General features: G+C 36.0%; 1 protein-coding gene across 7 annotated transcripts in view; it reads right to left on the reverse strand.

Moving 5' to 3' along the window:
- Window positions 1-20,877, reverse strand: part of DMD (dystrophin) — a 2,248,143-nt gene that overhangs the window by 1,529,497 nt on the left and 697,769 nt on the right. For all 7 annotated transcript variants that reach the window (XM_059157899.1, XM_059157902.1, XM_059157904.1 and 4 more), the window contains exons 10-11: window positions 15,834-16,022; window positions 14,778-14,959 (exon numbers count right to left, since the gene is read on the reverse strand). In XM_059157899.1, the coding sequence (XP_059013882.1) occupies window positions 14,778-14,959; window positions 15,834-16,022 (371 nt within the window). The remainder of the gene's footprint in view (window positions 1-14,777; window positions 14,960-15,833; window positions 16,023-20,877) is intronic.

Consider the following 20,877-nt stretch of genomic DNA (forward strand, 5'->3'; position numbering starts at 1 on the left):
TTTATTTATTTGACAGAGAGAGACACAGAGAGAGAGGGAACTCAAGCAGGGGGAGTGGGAGAGGGAGAAGCAGGCTTCCCCCTGAGCAGGGAGCCTGATATGGGGCTCAATCCCAGGACCCTGGGATCATGACCTGAGCTGAAGGCAGACACTTAACAACTGAGCCACCCAGGCGCCCCCTAAATCCAACTTCTTAAATCTTCTCACTTATATTTCCAGCATCAGGGACATGGGACAATATCTTGCCTCTCAATCACACAACTTCATGATAAAGATGAAAATTAAACTTGAGGTTACTTCATCCATTCAACAAAAATTTGAGATTCAAATGAGAAGTGTTAATACCTATTTTGAGGTAAATATTCTTTAGGAAGACATGTTGGAAGCATTTTTGGAACTCATAGTATAATGCATGCTGAGAAGGAAGACAAAACTGGAATTAGGAATTTACTATTCTGATTTATACGATCTTCACCAGAAATTTTCATTAGTCAGCACATTTAAATACACGTGATACACACATAATTGAGTGTTCAATATAATCTGGACTGTACCATTTACTGGCCTTTTACTTTTCACGGACAGATGTTCCCTGAGGCACCCTGCAATCAAAAGCCCATTGGGATGAGGTTTAATTTATCAAACAAAAATAGTAGACATCTTCTTTTTATGGGAAGCAACATGGATGAAAATCATCCATTTAAGTGAAAGCAAAAATTCAAATTTGCTTAAGCCCCTCAGAAAAAGAACACACTGCAAGGTTCATAAATCATTCACTTGATTGGTTCAGTCTACCCTGTGGGGACTGATCTGATGCTAATAAGATTTCATGAGAATTAGCTACAGTATCATTCCTTGTTTTTGTTTTTCTGTCCAGTTTGTCACTACCGTAAGCTAAAAATCTCACCTTTCCAAAGCTGAAGAATCCCACATTGTTATTTAAACTTGAAGAAATGTTTCAAGTATAACACATGTTTGTTAGAATTAATAAGGAATTTCATTTTAAAATATTATTTACTTCCTTTCTTAACTTTTAGACATTTTGTTCAACAAATATTCACTGACTTCCATATCTCTGCTGGGAACTCCTATTGATTAGGGTGTCCACGTGGGGGGAACACGTGTGAAGAGCTCAACTTTGTATGGCTTTCCTTTGAACTTTAAGAACAATTATTTTTAACATTCAAAAATTGTTTTGCTTTTCTAATGTTGTTACTTTACTCTAATGACTCAGTAATGTCTAGTCAGCATTTACTTTCAACTTTCTGTGTAGGTGATTTACGAAAGGAGTTAACAGGTAGTAAAAGGTGCTGTGCTTCCTTAGCTCACTAAGGCCTGCAAAGAGATAGCATTGATATATGTAGGTGAATTACAGGCCCGAGTTACTCAGAGTGAGTAGCAGGGAAATGAAGAGTGGCTCGTGGCAACGCCTGAGCAATGGAAGAAGCAACCATGAGGAGGCACCACTATCCCCAGGTCTGTTTAGCAAACTGCACAATACAAATGCCCCTTTTCTAAATGTGGCATAAGAAGGGGTAACTGTAGAAAGTTGGGGGTGATTACTAACCCTTGGGATAATTCATTTAAAATGAATTTTTAACTATTTTAGCTAACGTGAATTCAATGCTTTATGTGTATTACTCTTGTTAGGAAGCATAAAATACACTATTTCAGTGGATCCTAAATGATGATATGCAATCCATTTGTGGTTCATAGAATGATTTTCGTGGCACAGGGAAAACTTATGAAATTATTTTAATATGCTTGGCATATATCTATATGGCCATGCAATATGTATATGTGTATGTTTGTACACACACACACACGCACACACATAGTAAGTCTACATATGATTTTAATGCATATATAAAATCACACAGCTTAGGATGAGGTTAAGTAAAAATAATTCTTTTAACTAAAAGTATTAAATATGTAATGGTAAAAAATGCAGACATGGAAGGAGTTGTGAAGGTGGAATATGATTGACTTGTATTTGAAAAACACCAAATAATTACATTTGGTCTTCATTATTACTATTCATGTAAATAATACCACTGTTACTTTATTTTTGAGGACAATGGATTTGGGGAAGTTTAAAGAATTTGCCTAAGGTATCTCAGTGACAACTTAAGACAGTATCTAAATGCTCAACTATTTGTCACCCAAATCCATGCTCTTAACTTTGACTTATCTTCTTTCTTTAAGGATCAGAGGGTGTATTCAGTTGGGTCATACGAAGTTGCCGATATATGAGTTTTCATTCCATGAAAATGACACTTTGAGAATGTTCAATTTAAAATATTATTGAGGTGTGCCTGAGTGGCTTAGTCGGTTAAGTGTCTGCCTTCAGCTCAGGTCCTGATTCCAGGGTCCTGGGATAGAGCCCTGCATCCGCATCAGGCTCCCTGCTCAGCAGGGAGTCTGCTTCTTCCTCTCACCTTCCTTCTGTGGGCTCCCTCCCATGCACGCTCTCTCTCTCACAAATAAATAAAATCTGACTCTGAAAAACAATCTGAGGGTTTTGACGTGGCGGGGGGTGGGAGGTTGGGGTACCAAGTGGTGGGTATTATAGAGGGCACGGATTGCATGGAGCATTGGGTGTGGTGCTAAAATAATGAATATTGTTATGCTGAAAAGAAATAACTTTAATTTAAAAAAATAAAAATAAATAAATAAAATCTTTAAAATAAAATACAATAAAAATACTGTTGAAATGAAAGAAACAAATTCTATATTTCCAACCAACATTTCAAAGATGCAAATCAATTAGGAAAATTTGTCAAATTCATAAAAGAAAAATCTATCATCCGTAGGCAAGAGAAGAATTTGCATTTTTCTTGGTTTCATTTTATGTTTTTCAAGTGGTCACTTCGAAAGGGCTGTAAAAGCCAAAGGAAAGGGAAGCATAAATCCATGATTGGCAGCAGAGAGAGGAGAACAGCGGAAGTGGAATAAGCGAGTGCTAGACAGGAGACAGTCCTGACAAAATGCAGAGCCAGAAGCATGTCAGGATATGACACTGGGAAATGCTGCAGCCAAGTTCCAACTGTACAACTGGCTGAAGACAGAGGGAAGCTTGCAAAACCAATAAATTCAAAGGACCTAGAGGGTATGGTACTAAATGAAATAAGCCCGTCAGAGAAAGACAAATACCACGTGATTTCAGCCATATGTTGACTTAAGACACACAAAAAATGAACAAAGGGAAAAAAAAAGAGACAAACAAAAACCAGACTCTTAAATACAGAAATCAAATCCACTGGCTTCCAGAGGTGTTGGGTGAGGGGGTGGGTGAAATAGGTGAGGAATCATTTAATCATAAATGATTAAGTGATGAGCACTGAGATATGTAGAGAATTGTTGAATCATTTAATCTATACCTGAAACTCATATAACATGATTATTAGATTCCAATAAAAAAATGAAAGAACCTGGGATTTTGATGGCACCACAGGGTCATAGACTTAACCTATAGCTATCTCACATGGGGTTGTATCGTAATACAAGATAAAGACATCCTTATGGTTTTAACCAGTGCTTCCCAAACTCTAATATGCATATAAATCATGTGGAGAATATGTCCTACAATCTGTCTGGGGAGGGGCTTAACAAATGCCCAGGGCGTGCCAATGCTGTTGGTCCAAGGAACATGCTTTAAGAAGCGATGGTATAAGCTACTTGGATTCGGGTTGTTAGCTGCAGTAAAAAGCATCTGAGGGAATACCATTTTCCAAATAATTCCAGCAATTTTACTGATGATCTACCTCTCACCTCATACCTTGCTGTGGGAACATGTCTCTATGAACATGAAGGAAATCATTGCAAACACAGAGTCTGCTTTACAGAGGTCCTCTAACCAGCACTGTCTAATAGATCTTTACAATGATGTAAATATTATATATCTGCATTATCCAATACAATAGCCACTAGCTATGTGGGGCTACTGTGCACTTGGAATACGGCTAGTGTAAATGAGAAACTGGATTTTTACCCATACGTAATTATAATAACTTAAATTTACAACTAAATAACTACATGCAGCTAGTGACTGCAAGATTGGACAGCATTGGTCTAAACCAACAGACAACGAGATTGACAAGAGGAAGGATTGCTTACTTGTCAGTCTTTATCCATAACATTTATAAGGACAGATATCCCGAGTTAAGGAATTTAGCAATAAATATGAATAGCATTTTCCGAAATTCTGGTTTTCTACACAAATTTATAAATGTCAAAATGGTACATGTTTTCATTAATTTCAGCCTGTATTTGATAGCCTAAATTGTGTTTCTTGAGCTTTATGGAAATACATTATAATATGTATAAAAATACTTATAAAAACATAATCATATGCTAGATGCTATACTAATAAATGTGTAAAAGTACAGACTTCACAAATGCTAGGGACTTACAATGAAAAATTATTAAGATCGGTTCTCAGGCCTCATTTCCTAGACTTCATAATTACTTGCTTATATGTAATTCTCCAATAAGAAACACAACAAATGAAAAGAGGTGAAATATTAATGTGAATTTATAGATTACAAAAGAATCCCCAGTGATGTTCAATTAGCATGTTATACATGCAAAATACAATCACATGATTTAAGTTGTCAATAAAACCTATATATTTGATTTAAGGGAGGGCTGACAGTATAAACTAGAGAAACTAATTTTGAATACACTTTTTACTTCCAAATGCAGGTCATTTAGTAACTAAAATCACACTGATAAAAAACAAAATTAATTTATTTACTTATTCCAACAGTTAGCCTGAAAATCTCAGCCAAATCGGTGTCGTGACTAGATTACATAGTTTTGATGTTGGCTTAAGAATTGTTTATGTACAACTAGATGCTCTGGGAATGCTGATGAATACTTAAATATGTAGTTATTTTAACCCTCTTGTATGGGTTCTTGTTTCATTTAATCTATTACAAAAGTGATCAATGAAGGTAACGTCTACACATCAGGTTTTTATTAAAACTATCACAGAAATGTGAATTAGTGGAATTTATGTCTAGCCAGGTGATTCCAATGAACAACCAGGGGTGAAAATGATTGTGTTGGTTTTCAGGACTCAGGCATAACTTTTACTTCAGCCCTTGGGTGTTCGCAAGTAGCAAACGTTTGGGTAGCTGAGCCGAGGCAGCATGACTATCAGGATTAACATGAACCAGAGCCGAGAGGATGACATGGAGACAGGTCTAGGACATATAAAAATGTCTTCCCTGAATTATTTATTAATGAAAAGTACTATATATGTGGTAAATTACCTACTAAAATAGTAGTTCCAACCTTACACAATTTGGGACATTTAAATATAATTTTATGTATGAATAACAAATTATATTTATCATGTGCCAGACAACAGAACTATTGCTATAATTAATCCTAATGAAGCAGGAACTCATCTTAGCCACAGTTTACAGATGGGGACACAAAGCTACACATGGGTGAAGGGGTAAGTGAGGGATGGTGGGAGAGTGGAAATCCGTTAGTTTGGCCCTGGGGTCTACTTCACCATCATGCCATACTGACTATATGAATGTGATTTTTTTAGAGATGACTTTTACATCTACTCCTCATTTCATTTTTATCAGTGATTATCAGGACATAAAAATAGAAGGGAAAAAAGGTCATTTCGTGGGATCTTACAGAGATTGTCATTAATGGATAATTTTTTTCTCTGTTCGCACCAAAATGAAAAGTATAGTTGTTACTATTGAGACCAATGCTCTTAGCATAAGGTTTTCATTAATGCTAGAAACCACAATACAGCGAGAGCTAGTTTCCCTCAAACATATGGTGACAAGGTAAAATAAATGACCAGATACTATAAATATTTACAATGTTTCATTAAACCTAAGGCTCAGAAAATATGATACATTTGAGGCAAAGCATAACAAACCGAAAATCCCACATTGTTTTAAAATTGTAAAGCAATATTGATTTTTTTTGAAGTTTCAGTAATGCACGTACAAAAATATACGTAACGGCTTTTTTGGTATGGCAGTAATGAATGGGCCATAGGAGGCACATTAGTAGTTTTCAACTCTCAGGGTTTGGGGCATTTATCAAAGCTCAATGAATGCCTTATGATATAGATGGTTTAAAACTGAGAATCCAATAAAAACAATGACCCCGGATGTATACAACTTTCACCATCATTATTTCCTATTTCCTACCACCTTTACCCCTCTTCCTCCACCACCACCATCTGCCATTTCCCGTATGTTGACATCTATCTTGGGCCAGAAGAGAAAGTAAGGAGAACAGGACATGCACATTTTTCAAAATTTTCCACTAATTCTGAAAGTTACTACTATATTACCCCCTGCAACCTGATTTTGGAGGCCACAGTTTTTAGTCTATAACCTAACAATAAGTATTTCTGAAAGAATTCACCTGCCAAGTTCCTCTTCCAACAACCAGAAATAAAAATAAAATTTCAACCCTCCTTCAAAATTAAATGTGTATTTGTATTCATTTGTTCACTGAATGGAATGTGAGAAATAGTGTTGTGTTTAAAAAGAATTCTGTACAACAAAAATGCCCTATTGTTTTCAAAATCCTGATGTATTTTATTCCTCCATCCATATAACTCAACAGCAGTTTAATTATTGATATTCTTCAACTATCCAGAGCAAGATTAAAGTTCAAAATGCAAGCAAATTCATTTGCATTTTGAAAGCATAAATTCAAGAGTCACTGTAACATAATAAAGAAGCTTCATGGCTGGATGCAAAAGATTTTTGTGGCAAATACATTATGGCAAACCTCAATTCAATCTTCCTGATTAAATACTCACAAAGTGGATGAAGAAACACACATGTCATCACAAACCAAGAACTACTATTAAATACAATGATTAGAAGATAGTTTAAATTATTCCTAGTAGGAATGGGGAATGTTGACATTCAGAGATCACATTCATTTATATGGCAAGAGAAGCCTACTCTCAAATTCAAAAATTATGTCACTATCTAACATCTGGCATAGAGCCTAGCATATACTAGACACATGATAAATATTTCTTGAATGAATAATTGGTATCATTTAATTATCCATCAAACATGAGGTATAATACAAAAACATGAACACTTTCCCAATCAGAAATATCAGAATTAAGATGATAAAAATGTCAATTGCCATAAAATCTGTTCCTGTTGAAAAAGTCTTATTAATGTAATTTGAACCATTTTTTGGTCCTAAATCACAATGACATCATTCTTCTCTTTGTCAACTCCAGCACACTGTTTCTGAAACATGCCCAGCATGCCCCTGCCTCCAGACTTTTCCATTTGTTTGCTTTTGTCCCAGATACCTGCATGGCTTATTCCCTCCCTTCATTCAGGGCTTTCCTTAAACATTACCTCACCAGAAAGGCCTTCCCTCACAGACTACCTCCATACCATCACACACACACACACACACACATCCCGTTTCCTCTCCAAATCTACCCCCTGCCTCTGTTCCCTTTATCATTTATCACCATCTGATATGTTATAAATATTTTGTAACCGTGTCCTCCCACTAAGAATGCAAGCTCCGTAATAGAGAGAGTTAGTCTGCTTTGGTCACTGATACTTCCCCAGTATCCAGAACCTGCTGGGGATATAGTAGATAAGAATTGTTGGTGAGAGAGATGAATGGATAATTAAACTTTGTTTTCTAATTATCATTGTTTATCTTTGTGAAAAAGCATCACTCCAAAAAATCCTACTCTCTACTCTTATTTCTATCAATTCTAGAAATTGGGCTTTCCTATTTGTAATTTAAACTGTAAAAGTCATATACTTTTTATTATTTGAACAAGGACTCTCCACATTTTAACTGCACATCATTTACAGAAAGAATTGTGACAGCCAGTTATATTCATTTGAATGTGACTGAATTACTATATGTTAATTATCGCTGCTTATTAGGCCAGAAATTAATTGTCAGTACTCTCACATTGTCTCCTCATTGTACATTCTTTCATGAGAATCTTGCAATTCCATTAGTCACCCCTATGAGATAATATCAACATTTGAGGATTAAGTGAGACATCACCCAGAACCATTTTTGGAGCTTCTAAGAAAGTAGTTAAAATGTTTGGCCCCTCAGTTAATAGGAAAACTGGAACAAGAAATATTAAAAGCAGTGGTCTACAAAGAAGGAGTACGGGTTTATACTATTTTGCAATTGTATCAAATAGATCAGTGCTGCTCAAACTGTAATGGGCTTAGGAATCACTTGCAATCTGGCTAAATTGCAGATTCTGATTCTGTAGACCAGAGGGAGGATAGAGATTCTGCATTTTTAATAAGCTCTCAGGTAATGTTGGTCCTGTTGGTCCTTGAACCACCTGGATCTCTAAGAAATTCTCATTTTAACATCACTAGAAGAATTTAAAAATGAATTAACAAAACAGTGATATAAAATCACATGTAGGGATTTGAGATTATACGTTGTTAAAACAGTCTTTGCAACAAATTCATTTGTTGGATTGGAATACCTGACCAAATTAGTTCAATAGTCATTCATTCATTTATATATTCATATATGCAATACGTTAGCTCTTTCACTTGGAAGAAAACCCACCCACCATTTATTCAGCATCTCCTTCGCTTTATTCATCACTCATGTATGTCATCTCAATTCAAGACTGGAACAGACATGTGGAGAAAAAAGATGAACCAGATTTTTTAGACATATTTTTCTCGCCAAAGTGTGGATGGTGATTCACAATGATTTGCCATGTTATGGCTGGTATTGTTACCCAGATACTATTCATATCTCTCCTCCTGCTGATGGAAACCAGAACAGAACTTCACATGGCCTCCTTCCTGACTCACTTTCATTTTCTTCCCCCACCATCACAAAGACTTTACTTTCCCCCTGCATGTCCTAACCACAATTATCAGAGAAGTTGATGGAACTTGCTGTGCTTATCTTCATGAGTCCTTGTAGAAATGTCAGTAAATCTCTTTTTCTCTCTGCAGGTTGCATTTTTCAATCAAATTAATGAGTTTATTCATAGAGAAGAAGATTTTCTGTTGTCCCTGTGCCAGTTGCCTTCTTGCACTTCCGCAGTAGGAAGTTTTGTCTTTTTCTTCTCGCTCCCTCACCTCCCACCACCCAAAGGGTATTCTGCAGCATAAAACGCATCAAAACAACAATTATTTCACCTCCTCTCCTTAAGGTTTCCAACTTGAGTAGGTCAAGAGACAGTGTCCTGTTTTCATTAATTATGCATCAGTGGCACTTAGTTCTTTCATTCCAATTTCATAAACATTGTTAAAGATTTTTTTTTATTATTATGTTCAATTAGCCAACATATAGTACATCATTAGTTTTTGGTGTAGTGTTAAACGATTCATTAGTTGTATAGATTTTTAATGGACCAATAGCAGCATGTTGGTGTCAAAGTAGTGTGTGGCTAGAGATATCTTTACAAACTTCTTTACCATATTAGCTTTGTCATCAATTCATATCCATGAAGGTATCAGAATTGTAGTTGAAAAAAATTAGAAAAGAATCAAATGGAAATGGAGTAAAAAGAGGAAGAAACGAGAGAGAAGCCTCTGTGTGTTTGTTATTTTTTACTGACTTTTAAAATTTTTTAGCTAGTTTACAGTAGTAGAATTCAGTGATTCATCACTGACATACAACACCCAGTGTTCATCACAAGAAGTGCCCTCCATAATACCCATCACCCATCTAGCCCATCCTCTAACTACCTCCCTCCATCAACCCTCAACTTGTTCTCTGTCATTGAGTCTCTTACGATTTATTTCCTTCTCTCCCTCTCCACTCCTTCCCATATGTTCATATGTTTTATTTCTTAAATTCCACATATGAATGAGATCATATGATATTTGTCTTTCTCTGATAGACTTATTTCACTTAGCAGTATATATTCTATCTTCATCCACATAACTACAAATGGCAAGATTTCATTCTTTTACTGGCTGAGTGATATTCTAGTGTGTGTGTGTGTGTGTGTGTGTGTGTGTGTGTATTACATCTTTATCCATTCATACTGACATTTCTTTTTTTTTTCAATTTATTTATTTTCAGAAAAACATTATTCATTATATTTTCACCACATAAAGCATATTTCTAACTGTTTCAATTGTAAAATTTCAACTTCAAATCTAATTTCAATCACCCTAAACATGTTCCCTCACACCCAGGGAAAGCACCCTCAATCATATCCTTTGGGGAAAAAAACGAATGAGGAATTAGAACAAGATGGAGATAAAGAGTGAAAAACAATCTGAGGGTTTTGAAAGGGCAGGGGGTGGGAGGTTGGGGTACCAGGTGGTGGCTATTAGAGAGGGTGCAGATTGCATGGAGCACTGAGTGTGGTGCAAAAATAATGAATACTGTTATGCTGAAATAAATAAAAAATAAATTTTTAAAAAAGAGTGAAAATACATATTAGGCAAAGTATAACCACAATGGTACAGTTAAATAGCAAGTGGCTAGCCATCTTATTTACAATGGTGATTGTTCTTTGCATTTTATAATTCTTTTGCATTCACAATCTTTTTCATACCCTATCTCACCCAGTATCTCTTTGAGGTGTGCCAGGTACACAGCAGAAGTGCTGCTGTTGCATCATTCAGTAACTAAGGATCACAGAGGGGAAGTATGCTACCAGTTCACATAAACAGATGTTTAAGAAAGTAAGACCATATCCATGAGACAAAGTGGAGTAAAGTATAAATAGGAGCATTTTGTTACGTCACTATAGATTGTTTAAATTTCTTGTTTTGTTTGATAATTGTTAATGGTTTGTGGGATAAATAGTATTTCCCAGATGTAACCTGTGTATAGCTAACATCTATGTGCATGAGGCAAGGAATCTATTTATAAGGCAAAAGGATCCTGATTGTTAAAAAGGCAAAAAAAGAAACTGAAATAAATAGAACAGGAATAGTCTATAAATTTAACTCTTGGGCTAAGAAAACAGAATATACTCCAATGTTAAAGACCTGGCATCTCTTTTCTGGGTCACTGCACTGACCTTATAATTGTCTTCTCTTCTTCTAGTGTCATTATTGATATTTTTTGCCTGTCTCCCCCCTACTTAAAACATTCTGGTGAGAGGGCACCTGGGTGGCACAGTCGGTTAAGTGCCCAACTCTTCGTTTCAGCTCAGGTCATGATCTCATGGTGGTGGGACTGAGCCCCATGTTGGGCTCTGCACTCAGTACAGAGCCTGCTTGGGAGTCTTTCTCCCTCTGCCTCTGCCACTCCCACTTGTGCTCACTCAAATCAATCAATCAATCAATAATATATCTCTTAAAAAAAAAAACAAAACCTTCTGATGGCTTTTTCTTGCATTTATGCTAAAGCCCAAAGCCGTTATCTCTTACCCTGACGAACACTGCCATGTAAGAGATGACCTTTATCCTTCTTTTAATCCCATTTTATACGTTGGCCATGTAACCTTTCCACATGCATCTCCCCATTCACCTTGACCTTTCACTTCCTCTAACCAGCTAGTTGTTTCTCTTTTAGGGCCTTAGCATTGGCTGTTCCTTCTGCCCGAAATGTTACTCTCCTCACCTACAAATGGTCATTCTTTCTTGTCATTCAAATCCAAATTAAATGGCAACACCCTGGAAATAATATTCTTGGATCACAAAGGCTAATATCAGATAGGAATAAGTTTTCTAAAGAAATTAAAAGGTACTGTGACAGAGAGATGCTTCTTCTTCCTTTCTTCCTCTTGTGTTCTTTTTTATGACAACCTCCCCATAGCTCCAGGAGATCTGCAACTTAATCTCTTATGACTAAATACTATATCCCTAGTGCCTGCAAATGTATCTGATATCTTGAAGCAATCCATTAATGTGTATTAATACTTGCACATATTTATGTGTATGTGTAGAGTTTCACATATATATAAATATACCTATTTAATATATATATTAATTAAATATATATACATAAATGAATTGATGTGTATATATATATCAATGCATATATATCAAATATGATTTTATTATTGCTGGCAGATATGTTGGTAGGTAATATATATAATTGTCAAATGTAAATAGTCACAGATTTTAGTTATAAGCTTATCTGTATTCCCAGCTAGTTTTTTTTATTTACTTTTGCTATGAGATTGCAACTTAAGAATTCTAGCACGGAAGGATGCCTGAGTGGCTTTCCCGGTTAAGCAGCTGCCTTCGGCTCAGGTCATGATCCTAAGGTCCTGGATTGAGTTCCACATGGGGCTCCTTGCTCAGTGGGGAGCCTGCTTGTCCCTCTGCCTGTCACTCCTTCTGCTTGTGCTCACTCTCCCTCTGATTAAAAAAATAAATTCTAGCATGGCTTCAGTTATATCTCATATGCCTAAACCTTAATTATCATTCCACTCATCACTAAAGCTAGGCTTAGGCAGAGATGATGGCTTCCGATGGGGTCTAGCCACACTCTGTTTTTGCAAAGGAGATGAAAAAATGTAGACTGATCCATTTTTGTTTACTAGCAATTTGCCATGCCTTCCTACATAGCTTTGGAAACAGCAGGTGATGTTCCATATGAAGCTAGTCATCAATATAGTCGTGATAATAGAAAGTGAACAGGTAACAATTTGTAAAAGCATGAAATGATTATTTTTTAAAAATACTGACAACATTTGATTGTCATAATTAGCTCTTTGGTTCCTCCAAAAAAATCTATTAAGAATCAGGTCCAGCATAGTTTGTGTAATGGCTTATCTCATTTAGAATTTAATAGGGTTTATGCATGAAGACACACAAAGTTAGTGAAAGTGGTATGGAAGAGAGTTACTTTTATAAACTCACAAAAGATTTCTGAATTTGCTTTGGGAAACAATACTTTGTGTATGGTTATTTCAACAAATTGTCCAGAAAAGACTATGTGCAACAAGTGGCTCCCTATTAGTTTCTCATTTTCAAATTTGTGTTTTAGCAAAAACTATGCCAACTAAGAGGATGCCCTTACCTCCCTAATAATCATTCCAAAAGCTTAAACACAAACCAAAGTGTTTAAAACCAAAGTACCCATATCTTCCCTCAAGACAAACTCGTTTTGAATGTCAAGCTTAACTAAGGACTGATGCCGCCATTTTAGCTTTTCCATCCTTCAGCAGGAAGGGGGTGAGGAAATTACATGCACACACACATGTAGACACATATATGCATGTGTGTATGTATGTATATATACATACACATGTGTGTGTGCATGTGTATAAATATGGTTGTGTGTCCTATTGTCCATGTATGTGTATCTATGCTGTCATCTATCATCTAATGGTAGATATCCCTTCAAGATGTTTTTTTTTTTTTTTATTTTTTATTAAACTGTTTTTTAAAACATTTAATTTTAGGTTGAATTCACTTTTCATTGTAACTCAGTCTCAAACTGCAATTCATTAACTAATTGGTACGGACACTTGATGCCATATTGTCAGTCTTATTTAAAAACAGGGATTGAGGAACAACAGCTGTAATTAGCCTGCAGAAGGGAATGGAAAAAGAGAAGGTAGGAAGATGACAGTGGTTTCCCTGTGGGATTTTAAAGACAAGCAAATTTTGTCTGAAGTTGCTTTGTTTAAGTTGCACAGCTTAGTAAAAATAGAAGCTATAACCTGAAGAAGTTTGGGATGTGACCACAAGTAGGAGGTTCTATATCTTATAATTTATGATGATATGTGGGTGTAATGAATCAGTCGACCCTTGGGCATGGGTACAGGGCTGATTTGCGCATTCTAATACAGCTGGTCTAAACTCTCACTTCCAGGGTTTGCTGCCATCATAAAAATGATCACAGCAGGGAAAATGTCAGGATGTATAGACTAGTATCTCCTGATTCAGAATACCAATATTTGTGAAAATTCTATCCTATATAGGCTTTATTTTTTCTTTCAAAAGACATGAGTTTAAAAATGTGTTTTCCCCCTTGTATTGTCACGTTATAATTTAGTACCGAAATAGCAATCTTCCCAGCATATCTAATGAGTTTCTTTGGTCCTATTTTAAAGCTTTTAATCTTCATAAATAATAGCTAAGTAAACTTAAGGCACTTGGACAATTCCTTTAGCTTAATGTATTCAAATCCACGGTTGGCACTTCATTTCTTTTCATTTAAAAATAAATCTATCTTGTCTCGATAGGCTCTACATGAATACACACACCTAACTATATAAATCAAAGCAACACATCCAGAATGATGAGATCTACTTGTTACCTTCAGAAGAAACACACCATTTCCAGAAATGTCTCAAAAATTCTTTTTTGATAAAGCCAATATATATTCTTAAGATAATTCACAACCATACAGTAGTTGCATAAGGATTTCTGAACACGGATGAAAAACCATTTTTTTCAAGAGGATTTCCTTAAACATATGAGAAACTATTTAATATTTTGAGATCTTTTCCTTCAGAAGAGAAGTATCCTATCAACTGTACCTAATAGGTGATTTTATGTGCATGGCTTCCCGTTTATACTTCCATGCCTTCCAGAGTCACATTTTAAATTTTGGAGAAATGTTATCTATGACACCAGTTTTGGCAAGTTTTAAAGCAGAGTTCTGTAGATAATGGTCTTTCTACCCAACATTTCCACATTAATTACAAAAGTGAAAAAGAAAATGAAATGGACACAAAAATCCAACCAAAACATTCCTTAAAAAAAGAGCTATATGCCTGAGAAGCCAACTGAGAATCCCTACTGAAATGAGAAACTGCATCTAAATAATAGTAAAATTCCAAAACTTGCTATTTTTAGGAATTAAAAACACAGACTTACTTGCTTTGTTTTTCCATGCTAGCTACCCTGAGGCATTCCCATCTTGAATTTAGGAGATTCATTTGTTCTTGTACTTCGCTTTCTTCATCTTCTGATAATTTCCTTGTTCCAATCAGTTGACTTCCCAGTTGTAGAACATTACCAACCCGTCCCTGATGGGATGTTAAATCCATCATGAACCCCTGACAGGGAAAGAAGGTGACAAAAGTTGATACTTTAGATCAATCCTTACAGTTTTGAATGTTATTATTTTTTTTTTTTTGCAATTTTAAGTTTGTAGCCCATTTAAATTATATTCTCAGTAAAAGGATTTCATTTTTTTAATTTAACACAACCCAATACTGTTTTTTTAAAGATTTTATTTATTTGACAGAGAGAGAAAACAAGCAGGCAGAGTGGCAGGCAAAGGGAGGAGAAGCAGGCTGCCCGCTGAACAAGGAGCCTTATGTGGGACTCTATCCCAGAACCCTGGGATCATGACTTGAGCCGAAGGCAGCCGCTTAGCTCACTGAGTCACCCAGGTGCTCCCCAATACTGTTTTTAATATGAATTAAGTGCAATTATTAACTTAGGTCAACTTCTGCAGAGAAGCAGAAGTGATTTACTAAGTCAAATCTCCTGGGGAGACCCACAAAAGAGCCCAAGTAGCAGAAAACAGGATAGGAAAGGGGCGGAAAGCAAATGAGTATGTCATTTCAGGAAAAGTCTCCCATCATGCGTAGTACGGCCTGGCCTGATACCACACGGGTACTCTGGAGTGTAAGTTATATCTTAGCACTGCTTTGACCCAAGAAAAGTGAGCTAGGCTCTCGTATACCTGGCATAAGTCACTGGCAAAAATCAGATCTCAGCAACTTCAAGTGTCATTCTTCAAGGCAGAACTTCAAATGCTGGCTGATGGAATCCCATGCCCATAAATACTTATTTGTTTTCATCTCAAAATAAAAACCGAATTACCAAAACACAAGGATTTCATAGAGTAATTGAGATAACAAGAGAGACTTGCCATTATGACAAGTCATGAGCTTTGTTTCATAAATCAATATTTTGCTTTACCTCATGAGTATGAAACTGTTCTTTCACTTCTTCTACATCATTAGAAATCTCTCCTTGGGCTTGCAATGTGTCCTCAGCTGAAAGAAGCCATGAGAGTACTTCTTCTAAAGCTGTTTGGTAACTGTCCAGGTTTACTTCAGCCTCCATTAATGAACGGCCAAATGACTTGTCTTCAGGAGCTTCCAAATGCTGAACAATAAAAAAAATTGGGTGTTATACAATTAGTATCTCTGCAGACTGTTCTAATATATTATACAATCAAGCAAATGAAATATTTAAAATGCTAGAAATGTCCACTTGCATTATCAGAGACATCAACAGCAGGCACATATAAGAGCCAGTCTGCATTTTAACGTCTCACAAATACATACCCCAATTCTTTAATGGCAGTTGAAATCTACTTCAAATTAATATTTTATTAAAGCTTTTCTGGATTATTATAAGGAATGAATTAATACATCATCTCTTCATGTTATATTTAAACACTACTAATTTTCATCCATATGTAACTCTCCTCACTTCATATTTTCATTCCCTTACATATGCACATTATTGGCATTATGGTATTATTACAGATTTTTGCGATGGCATTAAAGGAAACATGTCTTCCCAAGAGATGGGAATGAAATACTTCTGAAGATCTAAAGAGCAGCAAAGTAATCAGTATGAAAATCAGTGGAAAAAGAAGGTAAAATTTAAAGAGAAATGCCTCATTCACACATCTGAAATTTCTAACAGTCTGATGACTTCTATAAATTAAGCTTCTATTTCCAAAAGACCATGGTTTCAGTAGCAAGACACCATCTTAGGAGAAGTAAAATATGAAGTATTTGCTTCCATGTTTCATTAGAAACCATGAAGCTGAGAACAACAGAGACAAAGTGGCCATGATTCTAAAGAGAAGATCCAGGCTACCTCTGAAGGCACTGCTAATAGGAGACTGGTTTTCCATTCCCACCACCCTCAGTCCACTACCTAGCTCAAAGGTGTAGAAGAAGCAGGGAGACTGATGGAGAAAACTAATGAGAAAAGATTCCTGTGGACTAAGTAGAGCACTATGGACATTTGTACCTTCTCCCCTCAAGCCAAGTAGTGGAGACTTTGGAAGAATCACCTGGAGAGGGTAGGGTAGTTTCCAGGATGGAATACTGACCTCTAAACCTGGCTGTATGTCAGAAGGGATTCCCAAACTATGGAAGCAGTACTACCAAGTGACAGGAGAGAACTTTTGGGACAACTTCTGCTGCTTTAATATTAGGGAAATTGTCAATGGTCAGAATTTTAGCAAGTAGTAAAATATGCATGAATTTTTCTTTGGGTTAAATACACTCATGGTAAGTGGCTGGGCTTCAAAAACCCTAAGGAAGACTGCACTCGAGAGGGTTTTCTGTGAAGTAAGGGACAGAGACAAACTGATGATACAGTTAAGCAGAGCAAAGATATTGGAGAAATATTCAGAGAGGAATCTTCTGTACACCCCCAAAGAGAGCAAGCAAACACTGGACCTTAACAAACAGCGTTCTGCAAAGGAAACAAAATACAGGGTTGAAGAACCAGAAGCTACTTGGAAGACTGCATGATCGTGCCTAGGAAAAGATCCATCCTTTAGATGGCTTTCCTCTGACATGTCTGCTTTGAATTTCTAGTCCCTCCCAACACTGGGTCTTATCCCACTGAACTGTCAGCACCAACCTAACTGTGCTCTTCTGATAAATGCTCCAACTTGAAAGCTTTATTATTATAAATTTCTTCTACTATTAAGTAAGGACTTAATAAGATTAAAAGACAGACGGCAGCATGTGGTGTAATATTTTCATCAAGTGATGTACTCTTCATTTGTTTGTAGAGAACAGGCAGAAATATGTCATCCTAAGTCAAAATCACCCAACTCTACTATCTTGCACAGAACATAAGTACCCTGAGAGAGCTATCCCCATAGGCCCACCTCAAGGTCAAGGCAAATTTCTGAAGGTCTTAGGAATCTGAACAGATTCCATGATGTATTTCTTCTCTCCACCCCTAAGTACTATTAGTAATAAATAGCAAAGTCAGCATTAAGAGGAGAAAAGTCACAAAAAGGTAGCCTGGGACATGTATATAACAGGACCAGCTTCATGGTTATGCAATCTGAGAAGCTGTGTGGTGATGATGACCCAAGGCTCAGAAGGACACCTTACTTGTTTTATCTGCTTCTTGACATTGCCACCTTAAAATCCTTAATAAGTTTATCTCTGAATGTGGGTAATATAAGTGAAGATCAATAAGGTGACAAAGTGTGCACGTGTGCAGAGGAAGTAAGTACACTATGTGTGTTCACCCCTATTTGCATATAGTGTTGCTGATGTTCCATGGGCAGAGAATGCTGGTAGACACATGACATATGGGGATCAAGCAACACTAGAGGCAAGTGCAAGGTAAGCATGTCTACGAATGAGTGAGGGTACTAACAACACTGGGAACTTGTGCTTTCTGTGTGAACCAGAACTTGCCTCCAATGTAGAAAGAAGACAGTTCCAAGAAAACACGTACAACCAAAGAGCCCTTCGATATCCTTCCTTATATGTTTCTTTCCCGTATTAGCCAACTATTTAGACTAAAATTCACGACAGAGAAAGAAAGGGAAAGGGCAACCTATGGTTTCTTGTCCTTTTGATCCTCCCTCATCTGAATGCTGAAAGTAGACAATATTAGTAGGATGTGTACCCGTCAAGAAGTGAATAAAAACAGCTAAGTTAGTTGTGCAGCATTTCCACATTAAGAATGAAATACATAGGCACATATAAGCTACGAAATACAAATTGTGTAGTGCTGGTGATTCTGCATGAGTTACATGGTCTTATATTTGCATTTACAACTGCAATTGCACAATATAACAATGAGCAGTAAAACTCGTGCTAATACTTTAAACTTTTAATTTTCTTTATTCAGTTTGAAGCTAAACAGCAAATAAAAAACACAAGGGCAAGTCAAGAAAGAAAGACCATGGAATAAAGGAAACAGCTTTATATTTTAATTTTAACAGCTCTTTCCTTCCTGCTTTTTGAACGAGGGGTTCTATATTTCATTTTTCACTGTACCGCACATCATGCAGCCAGCCCTGTGAGTACGTTAAAAAAAAAAAAAAAAGTGCAATTCAATCCTGAATATTTTGACTCCTCTGGGTTACAGGTGAGAGGAGATAGGTGTTTTATTACTATGCACAGTAGAATGTGGGTGTAAAACCCAGGGGCTGGGAGGCAGTCAATGTTTGAATCTTGACTCTGTCCTGAGGTCTTGTTAACTTGGGATTGTTACTTAGCCCCATCATTAGCCTTAGTTTCTTTCTATGCAGAACAGGAGCAATTACACTTTCCTAAAAAGAATGTGGTAAAAATTGGAGAAGAGTATATAAAGTGTTTAGCAGAATGTCTGACCTTGTGCAAAAACCCAATAAAGTGCATGATAACTGTAATTATTTTTGGATTCTTATATTCATAAGAACCATTATGAAACACAACCTGCTCCAATATTACCTCCTTAAGTCACTGGTCGGACTGGAAAAATCAGAAAATTAGTATAGGAAAAAAAGTGATCCAACAAACTTCTATGAGTAAACATCAAATAAATCAAACCTTTCTGAAACTTGAACATCAACCTAACTCCTACATAAAAGTTCTAAAAATCATTAATGATTTTGATTTCAAACTATCTTCTTTGAAATGATCAACTGTCAACAACACTATGGCTCAAGTAACACGACACTACATTTTCCCAATGTATGATTTGGATTAGAAAAGTAAACATTCCCATCAACAGATAAGTGGATAAAGAAGATGTGGCATATATACACAATGGAATATCACTCGGGCATAAAAGAGAAGGAAATCTTGCCACTTGTGACAACACGGGTGGACCTAGAGGGTATTATGCTAAGTGAAATAAGTCAAACAGAGAAAGACAAATACTGTATGACTTCACTTATATGTGGAGTCTAAAAAACAAAACAGAAACAGACTGTGGTGGTCAGTGGGGAGGGGATGAGGGTGAAATAGGTGAAGAGGACAAAGAGGTCCAAACTTGCAGTTATAAAATGCATAAGTCACAGGTATGTAAAGTACAGTATAGGGAATACAGTCAGTAATATAACACTGGTGACAGATGGTAACTAGACTTATTATGGTGATCATTTCATAATCTATATAAATGTCAAATCACCAGTTGTATACCTGAAACTAGTATAATATTGTATGCCAACCACACTTCGATAGAAATAAAATAAATAAAATAAACACTTCAGGATTTACTGATATTTACAGAGGCTTGAAATTTTAGAGACAATTTTAAAAGTCAAATCTTTATAGTCAAGGACATGATATCTAGTACTCATAAATTCTGAATCTAGAAGTTTTGTTTGAGGATGTTCATAAAACAAAAACTTTGCAGAGACAGCCTTATTAAAGCTAAATTCAAACATGAATAGGCTGTGTAAAATAACACAAATAATTCAATTAATCATTATTTACATCCATAAATTCAATTCTACATATATACATGATTATTGTCAAAATTGTCAGCTGTACAAAAAAAAGAAAGAAGTAATTCTTTCTTTGTCTAGACCACTATTTTTCAAATTTGTTAGTCATGATCTATCAGTGATTCATGAAATCATTTTAGTGGGGCATGTTAAGGAATATTTAATGGGTCATGACCAGGAATATTCTATTTAAAATTAAAAACAAATATGTCTATGTCATTTACATTAAGGATTAATATTGTTTTGTGAGTTTTTATTTCAGATATACATATCTATGTGTTGATATATATGTTCTAGATCAAGATGAAAATATCATTTTCTCTAGTTCATGAAACAAAATTGGAAACAGTTCAAGAATTTCAGCATAGGAAAACCCATGACAGAAGAAATGTACTTGAATTTCACCTTTGCACATTTTCAGTAGAACCCATGGAACAAAACACATTCTTTATAAATCCACCTTTAACAGTGGTGGTTCCCAAGCTCCTTGAGAACTTTCCAGGTGTAATCCAAAATTGATACCTATATGTG

The sequence above is a fragment of the Mustela lutreola genome, chromosome X (assembly GCF_030435805.1).
Source record: "Mustela lutreola isolate mMusLut2 chromosome X, mMusLut2.pri, whole genome shotgun sequence".
Classification (NCBI taxonomy): Eukaryota; Metazoa; Chordata; class Mammalia; order Carnivora; family Mustelidae; genus Mustela; species Mustela lutreola.